Below are 23,584 nucleotides of genomic sequence, written 5' to 3' on the forward strand. Positions count from 1 at the left end.
TTCTGTGCCAGTTTTTAAAGTATGGTCTTTTAGTAACAATGAATTATATCATACCTTCAAGACAGTTTTTGAGAGCTATACATGGGAATCCATCTCAGCTCACATTAGTCACTCACTTAAAAAACAGTCATCCAAGTCTAAGCTGGTTGTCTGATCTCTTTTAGAATTACTGGGAGAAAAATAAGCAATTCTGGGGGCAATTCTCACCCATCTTAAATGCTTATTTCACCAGGAAATGACTCATCCCATGCAGGTGCCTACTTCTCTCCGTCAACCATAAAGAGAATCAAGGACAACCAGCTCAGATCAGGACATCTAATTTTGAAATGCCTAAAGGGGTTGAGAGAGATAAACTTCAGACAAAAACTCTGTCCCTGTGACAGTACTGGTAGGATTCTGGTACCTACTGGGACATAACCTCCCCTGTTTTCCGTTACTTGTGTTCATTGGAGAGATGGGAGCTTCATCTCCCCTGCTCCACATCCCCTGCGAGCTGGCTGATAAAGCAAGCCTGCGTGGAATGTGCCTGCATTAATGGTTGAATCATAATGTCCTTGCTCCTTGATCCCTTCTGCTGGAGCTACTATATAGCAGCTAGTAACAGCTTGGCCCAAGGTCCCCTTATAGCTCCATGGAGGTATGAAAAGCAAACCCTCTCTGTGTATTTCTGTAGTTTTAAAATTGATTGCACAGTTTTAGGCACTGGACTAGGCCATGCTGTTAATCCCACTGAAGTTGTTGATTTTGAAGTCAGTGGAATCAGACCAATTCACACGAACTCAGGATCTGGACCATTATCATAACATATTATTGACATAGGCAAGATTTGTGCCCTTACATACAACTTTTTAAAAGAGTGTCCTGGTTTCAGCTGGGATAGAGTTGATTTTCTTCATAGTAGCTAGCATAGTGCTGTGTTTTGGATTTAGTACCAGAAGAATGTTGATAACACACTGATGTTTTCAGTTGTCGCCAAGTAGTGCTCAGACTACTCAAGGACTTTTTGAGCTTCTCCTGCTCGTCCAGGTGCATAACAAGCTGGGAGTACAGCACAGCTAGGACAGCTAACCCAAACTGACCAAAGGGCTATTCCATACCATATAACGTCATGCTCGGGGGGGGTTGGTCGGTCAGTTGGTTGTGGGGGGAGTGATCACGGCTTGGGATGGGCTGGGCATTGGTCAGTGGGTGGATTGCATTGTGCATCACTTGTTTTATATATTCTGTATATTCTCTTACCATTATTATTATTATTATTCTCTCTTATTAAACTGTCTCTATCTCAACCCATGGGTCTTTTTTTTCTTTTCTACGATTCTCTCCCCCATCCCACTGAGGGAGGGGGGGAGTGAGCAAGCAGCTGCGTGGTGCTGAGTTGCCAGCTGGGTTAAACCACGACAAAGAGTTTTACAAAATAGCATGTCGCTGAGACACTGCTGTCATATGAATCCCGTATAAAATTTTTTAATCAGGGTCTGTTTTTGACGTTTCTCTGCTAAGCAGAATCTATATAGCACTTGTGAAAAAAGACTGAAATCATTAGCATGACACATAACCTCAATCAGGATTTACCAGGGTAAGGCGAAACTACTGGATGACTTGGTTTTGGTTTTTTTTTTTTAAATCTGTGTGTGCATCAGGTTAGACTCAATTTTCAGAGTAGGTCCTTTTAGGCTTAAGTTCTGTACATCTATGTGACTTTGTACAGGAAACCAACAATTAAGTGGAAATGTGACCACTAAATTTGGAAAAAGCTGGAATCTAAGTACACACTGCAGTCTCCCAGGAGGAGAAGAGTATAAAAGGAATTACTGTAATCAAGTCATTCAGTGCGTAAGTTGTTACCTCCATATTGAGGAAATTTAGGTCTGTAGGCAGCCCATGTTACGTAAACGATAAAATCTGTTTTGACAGTGTAATTAATGTTAGTCTCAAAACAGAAATGCAAATCAAACAAGACATCAAGATCAGAAACTGTAAGCCTTTGCCTATGTTAAAAGAGATGTGGGCAACACAAACCTCATGGATTGCTGATGGACTAGTTACAAAGGGTTCTATTTTAGATCAGTTAATTAGCAAGAAATTATAGCCTAACCAGCATCCTGTAGATGGCAAGGCAAAGTGCTGACAGCTGTTTTGCTCTTCTAAACAGTTCCTATGTGCCTCTAAAATACTGAAATTGCATTAAAAACCACTGTTTCGGTTTTTTGGTTGCAGAAAGGAAAAATGTACCTTCAACTATACTCTTATTTCATTTACACAATGTATGTACGGCTTTTCAGGAATACAGATTGCATTTGTCACATCATCAAAACAGTAAGAGACAAAGAGAGCTCCAAAAGCTGAGAGCCATTCTTACTGGGCTACTCTTTTCACATCAAAACAACATAGAAAATTTGAAACCTTTTTTCAGTAGATTCAAACCAATATTGCTGTAATTCTGTTCTTAAAAAAATCTTTTCTTGACCTCCCACATACCCTTATCAGTCAAGTCAAATATTTTCCATCAGCCTCCTCAACCAACTCACAGACATATTATGTAGGCTTATCATTGGTTTTGTTTGTATATTTTTGATTCTCATTCTTACAGTAACTATGTGCAGCTTGTGATTTTCTTTAATTTACAGTAAGGAATTCCAAACTGAATAGGATGAGAAAAAGTTTGCTCGGTTAATCTTAAGTGGTGCACAACAGAATAATTTTAACAGTGTATTATGATAACAGTCCGACATGAAAGAATTTAAATGATTGCAAAATATTTTAATTAGAGATAATTTAATACCTTTAAATCATTCTTTTAATCCACAGAGAGCTACAGATGGAGTTGCTCTCAGTGTCAAAACCAGTGCTCAGAAAGCTACTTGCAGGCTGCCAGCCTGTATTTTGGTGCAGCAAATGATGCTGCTGGGTTTGAGCTCTCAACCCTGTAAGTCAGAGTATGGCTCTCTCAGTTATCCTTGTTTTCAGTGGGACCAGGATTTAATCTTTAGTTTCATTTTATAATGCAATTTGAGCAGGCCTGACTTTTACCTCAGGTTTATAAAAGTTAGCTAGCTATACTATGCCGTCATTGTAGACTATTTTTATAGGCAACAGAGAGAAATAGGGATGTCCAGAGGACAACTTCTTTCATAACAGATACCAATCCTAAAGGAGATAAATCAAATTTCTTTGACTATAATAGGACATTAATGTGACTGCCTTTGACAGCTACATTTTAGATATACGTATTAGGTGAGATGAATTTTTATGACTGAAATTTTATGTATTTTCGACGGGGAAGGAGACAAAGACTGGAAATATATGTATTTTTCTGGACACAGAACTATCCCAAAAGGTTCATTTGTATTTAATACAACAAAATAAAAATGCATATAAAAATCATGACTCATTGATATGTCCTTGATATTCTGTTCTCAGTCTCAGAAAGTGAAGTGATAGGTTACTCACTTCATACTCAGTATCTTCCTTAAATCTGTTCAGATGTCCTCTGGTTGTCCTTGAGGAGTAGTAATGCTTGGATTGCTCTGATATTTGTGGTATCCAGTGTGTATATTCTAATGGATCATATACTGAGACTAAGCCTTGGCCTTACAGTGAGTACAGAGCTTGTTGGTAAGTATTGGGGTGCTATTACATTAGCGTAAGTCATGTGTCAGTGTAGGTATGGGTTTGTTGACTCTCTGTTGGTGCACAATAGGATCCATACCCTCCATTCAGTCTGAGTCAAACCACCTAAACATAGGTATCCAACGCCTTTTTAGAGGTGTTAGGCCCTTCTGCCCAGTCTGCAGCTGCTCGTCCAGAAGGATGCAATTCTCTTGCAGGTCCCATGTGGATGTCTCAAATGGTACCAGCCAATTGTCTTTGAACTGAATTTGAATTTATTACCATGGGAACTTAAACAACTAGTTTGCATGAAAGCATCTATGTTTAGATGACTTTATCTGGAGGTAAATCCCACACCATTCAACTAGCCTGTCTGGCCAAAGCCTAATTCTGTCTGGTTATGCCCTAGGAATGTCACCAATTTTAGTATCTTTATTCTTTCTGATCCTCTGGAAAAAGTCTTTCAAGTAACCTTTTAAGTATCAGGTTTACCAATTGCCCTTCTAGGGTACATCTGAGTCTGAATAAAATTCCTGACACAGAAATGGAAACTGAAGTACAAGCTTGTCTTGATGGAACTCCATTGCAGGGAAGTGAAAATAGAGGATGGGAGCTGCCGAGAGTACGGCAGAGATGTGCAAGCATCCCAAGAGGTTTTTTTTTATATTAACAAAACAGAGAATTTGTTGGAAGTAAAACTAAAGGTAACTATAAAAGCTTTTCTCTTACTTCTGTGCCTCTCTACTCAAACATAGATACAACTTTATTTAAGAAATGAAGAACATCTACCTTCAGATGCTTCTGTTACTGGGAAGGATTTGGGTGGCAGCTGCCCACTAGCATTCTGTTCTCCTGGAAAAGGCAATTTTGCAAGTTAAAAATAACGCCCCTTAGGAGAAGTACATTTGTAAGTGGTGAGCATTAATCAAAATGTCCTCGCCAAGGGGCAGAACAGTAGCAAAAGCACCTGAACTTGCCTCCCTAAATGCCTGATAATACATTTTTGGAAAGAGCTCTACTATCCCGTGTACATTCTAGAAGTGGAAGGGTCCATATGGAAGTGAGACCTGACCTGCTGTAAAGGAGTTTATTGTTATTTTCAAGTGCAGCTCTATCTTTGCACATACCCTCTATCTCTGCCTTTGCTAGGACCCACGGGAGAGGAATTCCCCTGTGGCTGCACACAGTTTTTTGGAAAAAGTGTTTTATTGTAAAGAGCTAGAGCAGAACACTGCTCACACCCCTGTTGTACCAAAAGCATAACAAAGCTAAGGGCCAGTTTGTCAGCAAGCAAAACTGGGTCAACTTCAAGAGAGTTATGCTTAGTTATACTAACTGATGGGCTGAGGCCCTGATGGATGAAGTATTACATGTGAGCTAGTAAAAATTAGTGTCAGAATGCAATCAAATGTTGTCTCTATACCCAGCACAGCAAGCATTGTAGTTCCGCTGCACATGTCATCATTACGGCTCCTGACATATATGCCTTTAACAAAACCCAGGACCAAATACATGCAGAGCTTCTGAGAAGACTTCTTAGAGGTTTTTTTTTCATTCCTTGAGGAACACAGAAGGAGAGGCACTGGCAGGAGAGGGGTCCTGCCTTCTTTTTCACTACAGGTCCAAGGAAGCATTATGAAGTGGTGCTTCCAGGCTCACCCACCCTGTGAGCTTCTCATGGCTGCACAAACCCACCTGAGAACAAAACCCTTGGGCAACCTCAAGCTAAATGGCTGGGCTGAGATTCACCTCTGCCACTGTTAGCTTCTAGCATGTCAGGAAGGCTTCAAACACCTGAGCAGTGAATTGCCTTCCTCGCATGATTTTTTTTTTTCCTTCTTATACATTCTTTTTTTTTTTTCTTGATGATACAGAAAATGAAGCTGAGAGAACATTGAAAACGGATCCCACAGAACAGCTTTGAAGCCAAATTCTGCCAGGGAAAGGAGCATGGATGTCCTTTTTAATAAAGAAAGAACCAGCTGTCTGGCAAATCTAATAGGTTACAGAGGAATTATGTCAAGCATAGAACAGCAGGAGCAAGGGAGAAACACTCATTACACGTTTTTTAAACTAACCATAGATGGAAGGCGACTTCATTTTTTATCTTTGCCTCTGCAGATCATCTGTACCAACTGTTTTCATGCCTCATCAGCCTGAAGAGGCCGGGCAGCCAGGCAGCCCCATTTAGCAGAGCCTTACTCCATCTCAGGGAATCCCAGACTTAGGAACAGTTGCAATGGCCCCTTGGCCATCCTCTGTTGAACTCCTCAAACTAGAGGGCTTGTGTCACCTTCATCCCCGTGACTCCCTGGGACACTTCTACCATATAGAGCTGCTATTAAACAGCAATGTCAGCATAGCAGCAGAACTTCAATATATTTAAATGAATTAAAGACTAATTGTTCCCCCCAGGTATACCCCCAGTAATGAAAATGATGTGTGCGTATCCAAGTGTAGAACTGGGCTCATTGTTTGTTAGTATAAGATTTATTGTCACAGTATAGGCACACAAGTTGGCATAGCATCAAAGTATTAGCTCAGGATCCCCAAGTGCTCCCACAGATATATGGTATGCTTCCTGCAGAGAATTAGAGTGCCAGATAATTCCATGGAGCCCCAACAGTAATTAAACAAAGTCAATAGGCAAATTATAATTGAGAAAACAGCCTTCTGTATCTTATTTGGACTTAAGGTTTTGTGGTTTTAAACATACCTGTTGTGGATACCACTGCTAGCTATTAGCAACGGATGCCAGTAAAAACCTCTAAGACTCAGCATTTATTTGTATAGAGAGAACAGAAATTGTGGAGATGTTACTTCCTGAATATGTTTTCCCCCATTTGGCTGGGTTTTCCTACATTGGATTGGAATGCATGGAATGCATTGGATTAAGAAGATCCAAGTAGCCACCTGGATGAAATCTCTCATTCTTGAGAAAATAAAAGAAAATCACACATTTATTGATCAGAAAACATTTTTCATTTAGGAACTGGGGAGTGGTGTTTTTCCAATTTTTATATTTATGTACATTTATAAAATTCCCCCTGAGCTTTCTCTTCTCCAGGCTGAACAGTCCCAGCTCTCTTATCTTTTCCTTATGGGAGAGATGCTCGAGACCCTTTGTCTTCTTAGTGAGCCTTCACTGAACTCCATATGCTGTAGCACCATGACTTAAACTTTTGCCTGCCCTTGGTACCCTCATATCCTTGAAAAAAAACCCCAAACCTCAAAGCATAACTACTGTCATTGGTGTTCAGATAGCAACCAGAGAATCAATCCTTTCGGGGACTGCAGGAGTGGCTGTGCTATGGAACAGTACATCTTCTGGATGACATATCATATTCTCATGCCTTTATGTTTGGTAGCTACATGACCATGCAATCTATTTACTGGGAATGAGAGTTTTGTGGCTGAATATCAAACATGTGCTCTAAAAATTCACCGTACATAGCCCCTTATTTCAAAAATGGAAACCTGAAAATAGCCTTAAGTCAGGAGAAAGGAAACCTGCAATTCCTCAGGCATTCTGAGTAATCGTACGAGCTGTAATTGAAAACTCCCTCATGCAATGTGACCTTGTTTGAATTAATTGGTTTTGGAATTAGAGCTCAATAGTTCAGTAAATGTGGAATTCTCTGAAGTTTACTCATTGCCAAGTAGAGTCCTACTGGCTGAGAAAAGTAAGATGGACAAAAGACAGTTCCCTGTCTCATCTTTTTTCAGTGACTGCTTTTTCAGTAAGCAGGAGTTCAGTGAATAGTCTACTATGAGTTAGACAAAAGGAGGTGCACATACAATGGATCTTACATGTCCGCATTATGCTACCTTTTCTAGACAAATGAATTCATTGTAATGCAGTGTACTGGCCACTTAAGGCTAGCAACTATATCCCCTGAAATCAGCAGCACTTCATGCTAAGTTTCTCTCAAGATCAGGTGGAAATCCCTGAAGCAGGAGAAGTGATCTTGGCCTGACACTTAACATAGGACAGAAATCCAGGATGCCTTTATGTACCGTGATCCAATCCCCATTGTGCTGCTAGGTGGATTTTTTTTTTTTTTTTTCACTAATCCATTCATCACAAAATACAGTTGTAGCCAAATAACTTGGGTTAGAGGAAAATGTGAAGTAGTTTTGAGAAACTGAAGATGATTCCCCCTTTTATTCACCAGCCTAAAAGCTGAAGAACTTAACTGAGGCCACTCAGACAGTACTTGCTGCTGGAGAAGGATTTCATACCTCTGACTGGGGTGCTCCAGTTCCTCCTTATAGGGTATTTAGTCTTTCCTGGTTTAGCTGTTTCAATTTTCATACAAAAGCAATATTTACTGCAGATACACCCCCTGATGGATGAGTGGCCCGAGTGGTGGGCTAGTGCAGCAGTGTCTTTCTCAATAAAGGTGAAAGTGTTTTACACAATGAATAATAACACCATCAGGAGAAACTGAGTGTGCTCCCCTGCCCTCCTCCAAATCTGAACACATGAATACCTGGTGTTCAGGATATCCTGAATGACCAAAGGTACAAATACCAAATTACTTTCTGTCTCAAAGGAGGGCTTTTAACACGTTCTTCTGCTTCATAGCAGACCATCCTAACTGCTACCTCCAGTATCACTGCAGTTCCAGTAAGTATTTCTACATCCACAGTAAAATCAAACATCAGTAGGAAAAACTGTGAGGAAACACCCTGAAATATTCCATAACACATGGAGTAAGTTGTATACAGGAATCTCTCTACATATAGGACATGTAGCGAAAATAAGTTGACCTTCTCAGGCAAAGGGGTAACAACTGGAGACCAGCTAAGATCTTCCCAACCTCCTCCTTGGTTATGTTTTCATAGTACAATCCAGTGTTTACCAGGGTATTTGAATTACTTTCCAGTAAGACAGCCCAAGTATTGCAGGTGGGATAACACGTTACTGCGGCACTGCTCCCAGCCTCCTGCACTCTCTTTCCCAAGAAGACTCTACAGCCAGGGCCCACCATGCGCCGAGCTGGTGGTAACACCACTCTGGTGTCTCGGGGAGCTTGCGTACCTCCCCGCAGCACTCGGCTATGCTAGCCAGGCATTACCAGGAAGGAGCCTTCCAAGCTGACAGCATAGCGTATATACGTGCAGATATACTTAGAGAATAGGGAACTCAGCTGGTAGTACCTGGAAAAGTGACCCAGGTTTTATGCACTCTTTGCGATAAGCGAAGCGTTGCTTGCAAGAGTAGCAAAGATGCAAGGCGGGAGTAGTTAGGCTGACTGCTGCACTCTGTGACTTCCCATTCAGGAAATTACATGTTGTCTGTGATGGAGGGACGAGGTGGGAGGCGGCAGCAGCTGGAGCTGTATTTTCTCAGCTGTGCCTCTGACAGCTGCAACTGGATAGAGTTCAGAGACAGAAAGCGTATGCTGTCATCCAGGGGTTTTAACATGAAGTATTTTTTTTCACTGGGTTCATTATCTCTTTACAAAATGTAACGACATGGCTAGAAATGCCCTAACCACAAAGAAATAAGAGTCTTAGCAGGGGTTGCACAGAGTCCAGGTCTAGCTTGCAGTGTGCCAGCAATGCCGGCTGCCTCCTCTGCAGCCAGCCTCTGCCTCGTTCATTTACACCTGGGGCAAGAGGTAGTGCCCTAGGTCTTGTCTCTTCAGAGCCTCCATCAGAGGTGGAGGAGCCTGGTTCCATGAATAATTAAACTATGTGGGTCTTCACAAAAGTTGTGGGTTAATTAGTACCATAGATATTACTAAAGAACCATCCGGCTTTCTCTGTAATTTGTATACATCTAAGAAGAGCTGGTTACTGGTAGTTCTTTTCCCACCTACTAGAAAACCCTGTTAACAGAGTCCATTAATAATGTCCCAGATGATACTATTCTTCATAGCTGCAACCTTCCTACCTTCTGAAAGCTGTTAATGTATGTAGGAACATTTTAGGGAACTGCATGCTGTAAATATATATTCCATACTTTTGTAACTGAATTCACAGATCAAATATTACATTTTTTATTTTAGATCTACATTTTTAGTTATGTGAATTAATTTTTAGCTAAGCCTGTGTGTTATGATTTAATTGCTTTACAACATCGATAAGAGGCAGTCATGACCTATATCACTAAAATTTCAAGTAATAATTAAATTGCAATGCCTGTTAATTTTCGAAGAAATTGCTTTAGTTTCTTTGCCAAGAAGAGGCTGTTACATCAGAAGCAAAAAAGGAATGAATGTAATGCAATTTTCCTAAGAATTCAAAAGACTGAATTGGAACTGAAGGCTGATGTGAAACTTCGACCTTTTTGACATTTATTTGAATGAAGCCTGTATAAAATGTCAAATATATGCCAACACCATTTTCACATTTCAGGCAACTGCTTCTTTTACAATTTTCATAGACAGCTGGAGAAATAAGATTATTTTTTTTTAAATTATAGTAATGATAGGAAATGAAGCATCTCCCTCCAAAGTGACAGGGGCTGAAGAGACAAATATGGAAGAGTTACCCCTCAGATTTTAAAAACAAGAACTAATTTGGCAACTGAAATTTTCAATTAACAATGAATCACATAATCCTTACTGTTCTTGTAAATCCAATAAATATTTCTAATTTGAATATTTATCTTACATATAAGCTCAGGACTAACTTGCTTGGTGGTACAGAGATAATATTTTGTATACAGAACCACACTCAGAGCTGTATACGGTTCATAGGCTTGGAAAGAGTTTTGGCTCAGGAAAACATCTCATATCATCTTTTTTGTCAATATCACGTCACCACAACAAAGCAGAAAGATTGCATATTTGGGCAAGAAAATCTATCTGATAAATCATTTCCAAGATGAGGGAGAAGTCATGTGTGAAACGAAGGTTAAAGTTTTCAAACCCACATTATTTAGCCAGCAGACTGCTAATCAATGCAAAGCGTTTTTCGTAAGTATGAAAATACTGGGTTGCAGACATATTTACTGCCTAGTCTGGTTATTTTCCCAAACATATTCTATTATTCAGCTTTGTTGCTCTAGAAAAAATAAAATAAATTCCTTTCAGTGAGAATTTTGGGCTTGTCTAACATATAAACTCAAGACATCTTCGGTTAAAACCAATCAACTTGGTAACCAAAGTAATTCTGAAAGTATTCCAATCCAGTACCTGGTGTCAGACACTAAAATAGATATTTAGTTGTGTCTTTTGCCACAGAAGGTTTCTTCATAATAATCACACAGTACTATATGACAAAGATGAAAATTAGTCTCTGGGGTAGCAATAAAATCTCATCTTATATCATGACAGCATCTCTATTAAACAAAGGCCAGAAACATCCCTAGAGGTGGCACTGTAAGCCACAACTTCTGATTTTACACAAAGTTATATATAGCAATTAAAATGCTATGCTTAAGATAAAATAACATTTTATGTTACTTCTGGAATGCAAATTTATGTTATTCAACCTCAGCTTACTTCCTTTCTAAGCTCCCACTGTTCTGTTATACAACAAATGCGTCAAGCAAATATTTTAAAAAGTATTTTTGCATGATACATTTTGAGGTCTATTTTTACCTTTTGTAGATGGGTAGCCTGCACTGCAATTTAATAGTGTGTGGCAAAGACAATATCATATTTAGGAACTGACATTGACGTATTTGGAAACATAAAAGTGAATTTGGATCATTTAATAAAGAATACGTTTTTGTTATAGATTTCATTTTAATTATTTAACTGCTATCTGAGCAATCGTTTCTCTACCAATACTAAACGCTAATATTCCAAAATGAATAAAGCTATAATCTTTGCTAAGCAACTAATAAGAGAAAAAAAGTTGCCAGAAGAATGTTAAAAGATCCTAAAAATGACTAGTATAACAATGAATGCTGGTGGTTACTGATGAGTAATAGCAGATGTGTGAAGCTTGCCATAATATTTATGATTCAGCGTATTGATACAACTGGTTACACTTTTTCTAAAAGTAATTAATTAATACCCTGTTAAGTTAATTGCCTGTAAGTGTTTAGACCAAATATTTAAAATCCTGTTTCTCTTTTTCTTTTGGTACTTTAAGGACCTAAATTAAAATCAGTGCAACTGATCTCATTTAGAAGATCAGTTACTTGATAGATAAAAATACCTAAATATCTGATGATATCTAAATGATACTGTTTCCACTGTCATTTTTATATTTGCACCTGGGTAACTGTATATATGGGAAACGGAGGTCAAATTAAGGCTATGCTGAAGTCCAGGTCCCTTACATTGTGCTTGCAGGATTCGCCTCAGAAGGAGCTTATTCCAACCTGTAGCCACAACGGTATGGTATTACAAACCTAAGAATACTGGTATCAAATATTATCACTACACAGTGACAAACAACCTTTTACAAAACAAGATGACATATTTTTACATGCAGAACAGTGGAAGGGTCATCATAGATTTGCTTACCTGTGGTTGACCTGATAGTTGAGGTGATGTTGGAAGATGCCATCGCAGGTATACATTCATCATCTTGGGAATAGCCTGCCTGAATGGCACGCAAGTAACTGTGGCTTCTTGTTCGGAAACATCCAGGGAGGTCAAGGGCATCCATTGCCTGAGCTTCAACTTCACTAAACACTGATTCACACACCGATTCAAATTGCCCATTAACCTCTGCTTCACTCATCTGAATAAACAACAACAATGCATTTGATTTTTGACTTGCTTTTTTGTGATCATCACGGCCTCAACATCTCAAATGGACACCTGTACATTGATGAAGAACTGTTTTAGCAAATAGTTAAAATGTAGTAATCCCTTCTGATCACATTCACATTTTTTAACTTACATCAGCTGTTTATATGTATATAGTAAGTACATCACACATGCCACACAATTAATTTTACATTTAATATCTTTAGGCATATTCAGAGGATTGTAAATACATGATTTAATGGTAACCAACAAGATCACTCTGTGCTGATAGAAATCCATCTTCTGCCAGGATAGGAGAACAGAAATCAGCTATACTGAGGCCTCAAAAGGTGAGGGAGGATTTTCTGGGCTCCTCACTTGTCAGCAAAGTTACTACTCATGTGGACATTTAGCCTGTGTGGCAGGTTATTATCTTCTCACTATAAAGGGGCTCAAGGAAGTATCTAGTACTTCAAGATGTGTAAGTGCAGCGGAGGTGATGCTTCTGAAAGGTTTGAGAAATGTTGTAACTAGAGTTGTGTCCAGTGAAGTATGTGAAAGAATAACCATTTTCTGAAATAGAGTGAAAAGTGGTCAGATGAGAAAGTAATGCTTGGACCACCTTTAGCTGAGAAGGTCCCTAAACCAAACTCATTCCCTGGTTAACTGAGTGAGCCATTCAACTACCATGGAAAAATGAGGTGCAGCCACTACTGCTGTGTTTTCTTCAGCAGCACTATTTTAAGTCTCATAGTTCTGCTACCAGGTCTGCTGAGGAACCCTGCCTGTCCAGGCACCTTAGATGTGCCTACCTGCATCAGCTACCCAGGCTGGCCCCTTCGGGCATGGCAGCACCACCCTCCAGCTCCCCTCAGGGCTTGGGCATCTACCTGTTGACCCTGTCCTGCCGTTGGGCCTGATGCAAAACTGTACATTTTTAGGTAGCTTTCATGACAAACAGACCAGGGCTTGGGCAGGCTGGCCAGGCTTAGGGAACCTCTTGGTAGGGAACCGTGTATTGCAGTTTTGAAGATGAGAACCTAAATTCTACGTAGATAATTTTTAACAGTCAGCCCTACCCACATGTAAATGTACTGGGATAACTCAAAATTATGTTTATCCAAAATCAGATAGGAAGTTAACACTGGAAAGACAAATGCATGACTTCCTGATATTTCCTCCTGATAATATTTTTTTTTTTCTAAAAAGAGCGTACTAGAAATCAGAATCAGTATAAATACCAAGTTAGATTCGTAGTGTCACTAAACAGCACATCAGGTTGATATTACTTTTTCTATACAGCTGCTAAGTGCATTTTTCATTATTACTGCTCCTAGTACATTATTAATTATGGAAACAGAGTGAGTGCAAATGTTTCAAATGTTTTAGGATTTTGATTAAGTAAATGGAAATTTCATACAGAACTTCTGATGATAATGAATAACTGATATTTTAATTTCATGTAAGACATTTTGGCTACTAAATCTCTTTTGAAAGGAATTACATTACCCTTCATAAAATTTGCTTCTAATAAAGTTAAGTAGACTAATGCAACCTCAAAAAGATTAAAAAAACCTTACTCGGAAATATTTTGCATACATCATTGATCAGGAAATTTATGGTAATGTAGTCCATAAACACTTTAAGTCCTAACCACTTCTTTCAAACTAAGGTCATTGACAATAGAAAAATGAAAGTTTTAAAACTTAAATTAAAAATATAAATCATGGAACCCAGCATCTTTCTTGACTCTACCCTTGGTCGAGAGTGAAAAAGGAAGGATCTCACAAAAAAAAAGGCATTAAAAATACCAAAACCCATACAAATTGCTATTATGTAGATGGGACAAGAAGATGATGGTGTCATGGAAAAAGAGCAGGAAACAGCAAAGTTTCAGAGCTTGTTATTTTAATACATTTGCTTTGTGTAATAACTATCATCAAATGCATTTATTACTGGTCTGGAAACAGATGGACTGTGAGGTAGGAAGTATGTGGTTGACACAAAATTACTTAGGTTAGTGAAAACTGAAAAAGAAAGTAAGGAACTATATCCAGCAGGTTTAGTTAATCTGGCCAATTGAGCAATCTACCTGCAAATGAAATCTTTGGACATCTTTCCAGGTAATGTACATTGGAATGAAGAATTTTAACCACTGGTGAAGCCAATTAGTCATTATGGACAGCTCAGTGAACATCTCCGTGCACAGACATGGTTGAAGAGGCAGAAGATGTCAGAACAGTTCTGTATTATAGCACTGTTAGGTGACAGCCAACAGCACTTGCTTTGAATGAAGGATCTAATTCTTGTGAAACTTTATCAAAACCAGAGTGTAATAAAACCAGTGTGTAATAAAACCAGAAAATAACCAAACCAGGGTAATGAAAATCAAAGCATGAAAATATTGGGGACAAGTTTCACAAGGGAGCTATGAAAAATAATGGAAGGTTTGGAAAATGACTGACTGTTTCTAATTCTGATGTGTGCTATACAAGATTATACTTAGATTTATCCCACATAAATTAAGGAACTCGACTGAAGTCAAATTAGTCAGGAGCATTAGTCAGACGACCAGTCCCTCCCAACTCTATATAGTCAGTGGAGACTGACAAGCATTTCCAGAGGGCTCTCAGCCCACTTGGGATGTACATTGCCCTGGAAGAAACTCTTTCACTCCATTAACTACAGAGGAAGGTTTAGTTGTTGCCTCAGTGAAAAGCTTCAATTTAGATGAGTTGAATCCAGGCCTGAATAGCTATGCAATACAAATAGAACGTGAATTAATATAAAATTGCTTTAGAAAGATTTTTTTTTAACATAATCATTGTGCATATTTAACTACTATACCCTTAGGGGCCTCACTAAATAGTCAAAGAAAAATAAAGTAACACATGTCTGAGAAGAGGGCAGGGCCCACCTGTCATGAAGCAACACAGGGAAGAAATGTCAGGACTAATAAGCATTAGAAACATCTGAAATTTTGTGGGAAGTCCTCTGCTAACCAGAACATGCACATATTTCGTAAGGCAGCTTGTACTTCAGGCCTGATTCAGATCTCACTTCAACATGAATTAGTACTAACTAACCAACATAAAACCAGCAGGATGGAAAAATGTCTCTTCAGAAGTCCCCATACGTAGAATAATTGATGGAACTTTTTCTTTCACCCAAGAAGAGTGAGGGACTGAGTTTAGAGATGAATCACTGCTCCTTTGGAGCATAATTATTTCAATTTATATCTTAATCTGGCAACCCACATTTACTAAAACCAGAGTAGGTATTTTCAGAGGGTGAGTATTGTAGGACTCTGCCCCTTATGCTCAGTCTGAGTTTTCTTAACATTTAAATATTTAATAGAGACTGAAAATGAAAATACCAGTATTTTTTTTAAATGAAAATTAAATGGAAAATATTATGTGTGATAGTGTCCCTGTGCTTCTAGCATTCAGTATTTTTCTTGAAATTTTGAACAAGGATTACATTCCTTAGACCTGAATGACTTTGACAATTCACATCCTCAGTTTGATATTAATTAAAAAAAAAAATCCCTAAAACCATCCACTAGTAACAACTCTTGCATCTGTGAGTCACCTATAAGAAAAGTTATAACAAGAATTTCCCACCTGACTAACACAGCTGGCCTGACTGAGCGTGCTCACTGCTCTCATATAGCTCTGATTCCTTGAGCGAAACTTTGGGGAATTGTAGTTTGCAGAGGGATCCAGGTTGTGACCCCCAGGCACGTCACTTGCAGTTTGAAGGTAGCTCTGACTACAAAGGAAAGAGGAAGAAAAAAGGAAAGGGTGTAAAACTACAGATGGAATCAGTTAGGACACTAAAGACAGTAATTTGTATGAGACTCACAAATCCATTCCCCAGGGTCAAAATCTCTCTCTATATAAAGCATCATAGATCTGTTGTAGTCAAACGCCTTAGTGAAAGCAGAGAATCTGTCTGCAGTCCTGCTACCTAGGTGATATGAAAAGTTACGTCTTTGCTGTATTTAAACATCATCAGTCCTCCTGGCTATTAATGTTGAACTTTACTAAAAGAGAATGTCTAGGTCAACAGGAACAAGAAGCAGAGCTAAAGCATAAACCAAAGTAACTAAAAATGTTTCTTCATAGATAAAATCTGTTACTTGTCATCTGTTTTTCATCAAGGTGTTAGGCATCAAGAGACATTTTATCTTCAAAGGACTGATATATTTTTTAAAAAGATAAAAATAACCCATATTCAGCTAAAGAATAGATTAATAAGGTACCCAGAGCAACTGAATGAAGCTCTAGAAATGCTTTTCTTACAACACATCTCCCAGTTTGGAGGACTGGGATCCTAACACCACACTGAGCCCCTTTCAGTATGCTGTCACTACCAAGGTATGTTAGTCTTCTTGTTTTATGTGAAATATATTGTTTCATGTCAAATATATTGTATCATCCCAGGAAATAATGAAGCCTAAGAGAAGAACTTCACTTTGAATACAAAAAGGTTTTAAAAAAATGACAGCTGTGAACAAGGTTTACCAGAGTTCTCAGAACCTCTGAAAATTTTTAGGAGCCATGTGACACTTGTCCCTTAACAGCAGTGTACAAATTAATTCATGTTTCAGAAAATGTCTGGTTTCGTGTAGCAAAGAAGCATTTTTTCTATTTATTCCTTAAAGGTAGCTTTAACAAAAGCATAGTTTTTGGGAACAATAGCTTTGTGCCAGTTGAACACCTGTCAGTATTGGCAATACAGCTATTTGGTGCTAATCTGGCAGAGTTACTCAGTGCAGCCGTGGCTGTGACATGTGCCTGGGCTGTCGGGAATTTCCTTGTGAAAGGGGAAGGTTCCTCTCTGGAAGGACCCGACCACCCAGTGAATGAGAAAGCCACAGATTCAACTCCTGGTGCAAAATGAGGGATAAACCATGACCTTGTTTCTTAGACCATACTTATCAAACATTGAGCATGACCATAGGCCAGTGATTGTGGAAGGACTCATCCTTCCTCACTAAGTGGATACAACCTGAGTTTGGGAAGGAAGAAATCCCTGAGGAGCACTCAGGGAGGAATTTCAGACCCTTTATCATGGCTCTGACTACAGTAGAAAATAGCGTTGAGCTCCATCTCTGTGTGTGGCCATGTCCTTTGATGTCAGACATGTGAGACAACCCAGGGTGCCTCACATCACCAGCTGCAGGAGCAGATGGGATTTATAGAGGGCCCCCCCACCCCCCTTATACTTGGGAGATCTGTTCTCAAGCACTTCCATGTGTTCTCCCTGGCTTGGCCATCTCAGGGTCAACATAGACAAAGCCTTGCTTCCTCAGTGCATCTGCCAATGGCTTCTCTAAAGTGGGTCAACTTCTTCTTCCAAAAAAGGATAGGTTTTGTTTTTGTCTTGGTGCAAGGCAGGGATTTTTTTTTTAACTCTTAAGAAATTTTCTTGGAGGACAAACATTTTTTTCTTCCTGTCTTTATTCAGTGCCTTCTATGGAATGCTTCTGTAACCTCATGACAGAGGTAAACTATGTAGAAACTATGCTATAGCTGCTAAAACCAAAATGAAAATGTATGAGATTGATGCAGGCATGTGATCAGAGGTTAATTAAGTCATTACAGTCAAAGTGATTTGCAGATTAAGATAGCTGTCTGATAGTGGGTCTAATTTGGTTTTCAATGATGACAAGAACTGTAGCAGAAGTTTTTTGTTCCCATAGGTATGAAGATAAATATAATAGATTAGGCAAAATGGTGTAGAGCCTCCCTATCTACCTCTAAAGGTCCCTTCCAACCCAAAGCATTCTACAATTCTCTCTACATTTAGTTGCTGGATGTAACTAAACCTCCTTCCCTCTATAGGAAGAAGGCTGATAACTGTCACCTGCTTTGTGTCATTCTGATTCTTTGCATATGCTTTACTAAATCTGTCTGGTATTGTTAATCTAGTGTTTTTAAATACAATTAGAGGAGTCCCCTCTGGACCTTCTGCTTGTCATCAGGTGGTAAAATCTGGGATTCTGAGTTCAGAAGCAGTTTGTGAAAGAGACATTTGAGGTTTCTTCATTAAAACATGGGCCGCATTAAGAAAAGATAGAGGCAATAGAATTAAATTATAAATTATTGATTATTTTATAAACTACTTAAAATTAATTAAACTGGCTCCTAATAACTGTCTCCTTTGCTAAGTAATGCTCAACAACCTAGTATTTCATTATCCTTGTGGGGTATTGCTATCACTAAATACAATCAACATTTTCCACAAGTATTATTTATGGTACAGCTAACCAGCTGAGTTTTGATAGATGAGTTTGGACATCACCTGATAGTTAAATAATTTTTCACTTATAAGAGGAGAGCAATTGATTCATAGGGCTGTAGCAAAATAAAAGGAATATTACATGCATTAGGCTCTAAAAAAAATTTCACATCCATTTGATTAATACTTTGAAAATTCCCTGATAAAAAGAAAGATCAGGTTTCATTTCTATAATATACACTCGAAGTTATCTTCTAGGATAAATGTCTGAATGCATGGTAAAAATTATGATCTTGCTATAAACATGATCCAGAACCAAACCACCACAGACCCAAGAGTTACATCAGGAAGTTGCTCTCAAACGTCATTATCTGTTGCTTAAGGAACTGCCATGCTTGTCAACAAAGCTACAATGTACACACTGCATGTGGCATTGGTAGATGCTGCCTTTTTAATGACATCCACCCCATCTATAAGCTTAGGAACAAAATTCTTGACCTTAATTTACAAAACACCAGAGCTCTATCACTTTGCTAGAAAAAAAAATAAAATTCTTTTATGCTCTGTAGTAGATGATCTTTATCTCAGCTGGTCACTGAAGAAGGGCAAGAAAAGCGTGAGCACATGAGGTGGTTTGACAGTTCATCTCCAAGACCACACACAAATACACACATAACGTCAAAGAGGTGACTCTGAAGTTTGGTACTACAGAAAAGGAGGAAGAGGATGAGACTAATAGGAAAAATTAAATTGGTATGTCGTCCTCTTCCCATTTGCTTTTCCAAACAAACAAGATCTTAGGAATAGATCCCATTTCAAAAGCTTTTTTCACCTCAAGCGTTGCTTTCCCCTTTCCTTTGGCTATGGCAAGTCCAGGGCAGCTAGGAAGAGGTCTTAAATTTAATGAGAAGTGTCTTAGCTGCAAGCAAGGCTCAAAGCTTAGAGAAACATTTAGCAATAAGGCATTCCCATGTAATGACCTTGCAGCTCTTGAGAACCTCTACTCTAAAAGCAAAGCTTAAGGACTCACAGTGAAGATAGCTAAAGTTGCAACAGCACTTTCAGTGCTCAGCAGATTGCCAGAGTGTATTTGGGGAGCACAAAATACTCTATTATAACCAGATAAAGTGAACTACAGTATGGCATGCTTATCTGGGACAGTACATCTGATAGCGTATCTGGGATAGTATGTCACTCTGATATAGAGTGAGTGCGAAAGAGATTAGGTTGCATATTCCAACAGCAAAACACAGATAAAGAATAAGGGAATAGGCAGCAGTCCAACAAAGAGTTCCTGCTTAGAAGTTTCTAGGAATCTTGCATCACAGCCTCCTTTTCCTTGCGTTCCTCTAATCTGCAAAGACTCAGGCCTCAGTACCCAAACCTTATATGCCCTGCTGCTCCTATCTGAAAGCTACCCCTTTCTCTAGCCCCAGAACTCGCATTTAACAAAACCCCCAAGCACAGCAGCTCTCCTTCATTCCTGACCAACCCCGATCCTAATCCTTACTGCTCCCTAGAATCCTCTTAATTCCCAGCTCACAGCTGTCCTGCTCAAAATCTTCCAAAACACCATCACTGAAGCCAGTATTTGGCCACTTGTCCTACTTCTGTCCTCTGCAGATTTCAAAAGTACCCTTAACAGCCCTGTCTGTCAGCAGAGTCCAGTTTACCCCTGCTACAGCTATCTAATCCTACTCCCTCACTGGAGACACTGGCTTCCACAAAAGCACAAACCCTTCTCCTTCTTGTAGAAACTAACTATTCTTGCCCACACCACACCAAAGCTGAAATTCAAGAGCAGAATAGGGGAAAATAATTGCTGGAAAATACCTGTTACTTTAACCCTACAAGCAACAAGATGCGCTAAAAAAAAAGAAGAAAAAAAGACATTTTTTACTCTTTTGATGCCAGAAAACAAATTTCCTTCTGTGTTTTGCTAAGTCTTGTAGCCAATTTTAACAGGACTCAGTACAGAAAAAACGTAGGAAGAAGTTTTAAGTTTACTTATATTGTGATCGAAAAGAATTTTTGTCAAGCTATTTCAGCAGATGGAAGAACACATCTATATTTCTTTATCTTTTCCCCACTTATGCCATTGTAACAGAAGACTTGTAAAACTAGAGAGCTATTAAGGCCATGTTTTAATGAAAGGATCAGTCATGGAAGCTAATCCAATAGCTTCAATCAAGCATTAACTAATGATAAGGGAAGGACTCTTAATTCTTCATCTTTAGCCATCTATTATTTAGCCATTTATTTCTTCCTCTATTAACTGTGTATTTTTAAAAGGAGTAAGATGCTTACTTTACTTTATAGACAGTAAATAACTAACTATCTTTGGGGTTTTTTTCCTGCATTCCATTGTTTTACGTAACTTTTGGAAAGTTTGCATGGCCATGGATAGTGTCTGAAGCATCCCGACAACTGCAGCATGCAGTGCTGGGGGATTTGAGGCATTCCCGCTGCAGTCTGTGCCACAGCACCTTGCACCACTCACGTGAAGTCTGTCACCTTGTGCAGCGCTCAGCCTGTGCTTTGTCACCACTGAGTTCGGGTGCTGATGAACACCCAGGATGATTTGTGGCGTGTTTCCTGAAGCCTCTTGCCATTGCTGTATGATGAATATTACTGTAAGCTGGAATTACAACATGCAGTACTGTAACGTGATTTATACAACCGTTGCATGTTTTACAGAAGGCAAATCTTTTTGCCATTTGATGAAAAGGTATGGTTTCACTTTTAGGACACACTGAAATTCCAGATTTAGAGGCTGACATGGTTTTACAGCTTATGGCTAAGACAGGGTCAAACCAAAACAAACCCCTAAATTCTCTCTACAAATTCATATTCCTGAGTAGCAGTACTTGACAATCAAGACAACCCTACTGGGAACATGGGGTGTGAATGTGTCCTGAGAAAGTGATCTTTTTTTTACTGTCTGTATTTTATTTCCTAATAAATGATTGATATCACATACTTTGTCATAAACCTAATACCTTTCCTCAAAAAAGCATGGACATGATGCCAACAATGCAGCAAATGTCATACACTTGCCAAGGTCATTGCTTGATCTACTCACATTCAAAACAATGATCACTCCCCAGAGTACCTGTTCTCTGTCAAATGTTCAGCCACCAGTGCACCCTGGGTCAAGAAGGTACCAAAAGTGAATGAAAATATTCCCAGGCCTCTAAAAGTTGCAGCAAGAAAGTCACCTTCTGACTCTGAATAGGTCTATCAGGTTTATTAAAGGACCATCAGATATAAAGGAAGTCCATTTTCCATCAAATTAATATTTTGAATTGTAATATTCTAAAATAGTACCTTTTTTATTTTCATGATCATGCCAGCATTTGTCCAAAAATCTGAGAATGAATGGGAACATTAAAGAAAGTACAATCACCTCTCTTTAAATCAGTATATGCAATTCAGAAGTATCATTCTGGGACAAAAAGATAAAATTTGTAAGAGAATTCATCTTGGGCACCTAAAAGGGAGGTGCATCAAGATTAGCAAGGTAGCATAAGTTATCAAAACCTATTTTATTGGGAAATTTGCATTTCAATGGATATTCATTTCTCTATCTGGATCTATCTTAACTATGTCTTTGTAGGTAGGTGAAATAACTCATCGACCAGAATCTAATGATTAAGCTTCGCTAGCAGTGCCATTGTATAGCAGCTGTGAGGCATACTGTGTCCCCGTGGATCCCTGCTGAAGTCAACAGAGCTCTGCAAATGGGCACAGATGTGCCTGCGTGCAGCCCACTGGAGAACTCAGAGTATAGACATTAAGTCTGATTCTCCCTTTGGAATAGCACAGTTAGTCTGGTTCTTTGAAAAAACTGAAAGTACACATAAATCTGGTGAATTTATCTGTAGCGAAGATTTTCTTTTCTACTCTTTGCCAGACTGGAGCTTCTCTTTGATCAGTGACAGATATGAGAATTTGGGCCAAATTAAATTTTTAAGAGGCCTATATATTTCATCATTGACCCATATCCTTTTATTTAAAAAGTGCCTGAAAGATATTGAACATTTGATTTATTACAGAAATATGTTAAGAAAGAGGTGGAGACTGTCCTTTCCATCTTTGTAAAATTCCTACTAATCACTGGTAGGAGAGAACCTTTCTTGTCAGTAAGTTTTTAGGGATTTTGTACAATGTGAACCAGAAGAGAATGAGGGGAAATCATCCGGAATAGTTAAACAGTCTGGTGGTCTGATCACTCCTTGCAAAGATACAGAGGATGTAGGCTCAATCAAGCTGTACTCCAAATCACATAGAATGTGCATGTAATAAAAAAGCCTGATGTGGGAAATTTAGGAGCTATTGTTTGTAAGGGGTGACAGATGTGCACATATAGCTAATAATAAAAGTCTTGTTCCAATATCCTACTTTGAGCTTGCCCTGGAGAGCAGGCAGCTAACTGGTCAGCAACAGCAAAACTCAGGCAGATGTTAAGGCAAAAACTTAGAAGCTTTTAAAGCATCATGTAGCAGTTCAGTGAATGGATCTGAGGGTCTAAGCAGAACTCAAATATTGGATGTATGTTCCTAAATCCCTTTATGGAATTGAAATATTCATAATTTTCTTCAGGAAGCTACCTCACTTTTTTTTTTTCTTTTATGTGCCTTTGGTATATGTACACGTACACATGCAAAAAATCATAATTAGGCAGAACAAATGTAGACTACAGACCATCAGGGCTCAGAAAGAATCTGATCATGAGCTTAATTTAAACACACATCTAAGTCCATTAAAGCCAATTGGTCTTAAGCAAATAAATGACCTACTCATGCTGAAGTTGAAGGTATTAATGAGACTATGTCATTTCTGGGGAAAAAATAGAGTAGAATTGGGAGAAGTGAAATACATGATTTCTGCTTTTGAATCAAAAGCATCACAATTTTCGAATCCTTGCCTGATGAAGAGAAGTGTTTCTACACACATACTTCATAGTCTTTTTTAGTTCTTATTAAAAACTAAACAAATGAGAAAAGCAGCTCTCAATCCTTTTCAAATGAAAAGTAAAACCAATGAATTTGTTGTACGCATGAATGAAT

General features: G+C 38.8%; 1 protein-coding gene across 1 annotated transcript in view; it reads right to left on the reverse strand.

Annotated features, from left to right (window-relative positions):
* Positions 1-23,584, reverse strand: part of DLGAP2 (DLG associated protein 2) — an 88,401-nt gene that overhangs the window by 39,541 nt on the left and 25,276 nt on the right. The window contains exons 3-4 of the mRNA XM_035889903.1: positions 15,893-16,040; positions 12,042-12,261 (exon numbers count right to left, since the gene is read on the reverse strand). Coding sequence (XP_035745796.1) covers positions 12,042-12,261; positions 15,893-16,040 — 368 coding nt within the window. The remainder of the gene's footprint in view (positions 1-12,041; positions 12,262-15,892; positions 16,041-23,584) is intronic.

The sequence above is a fragment of the Egretta garzetta genome, unplaced genomic scaffold (genome assembly GCF_000687185.1).
Source record: "Egretta garzetta isolate BGI_Z169 unplaced genomic scaffold, ASM68718v1 scaffold62, whole genome shotgun sequence".
NCBI classification, from domain to species: Eukaryota; Metazoa; Chordata; class Aves; order Pelecaniformes; family Ardeidae; genus Egretta; species Egretta garzetta.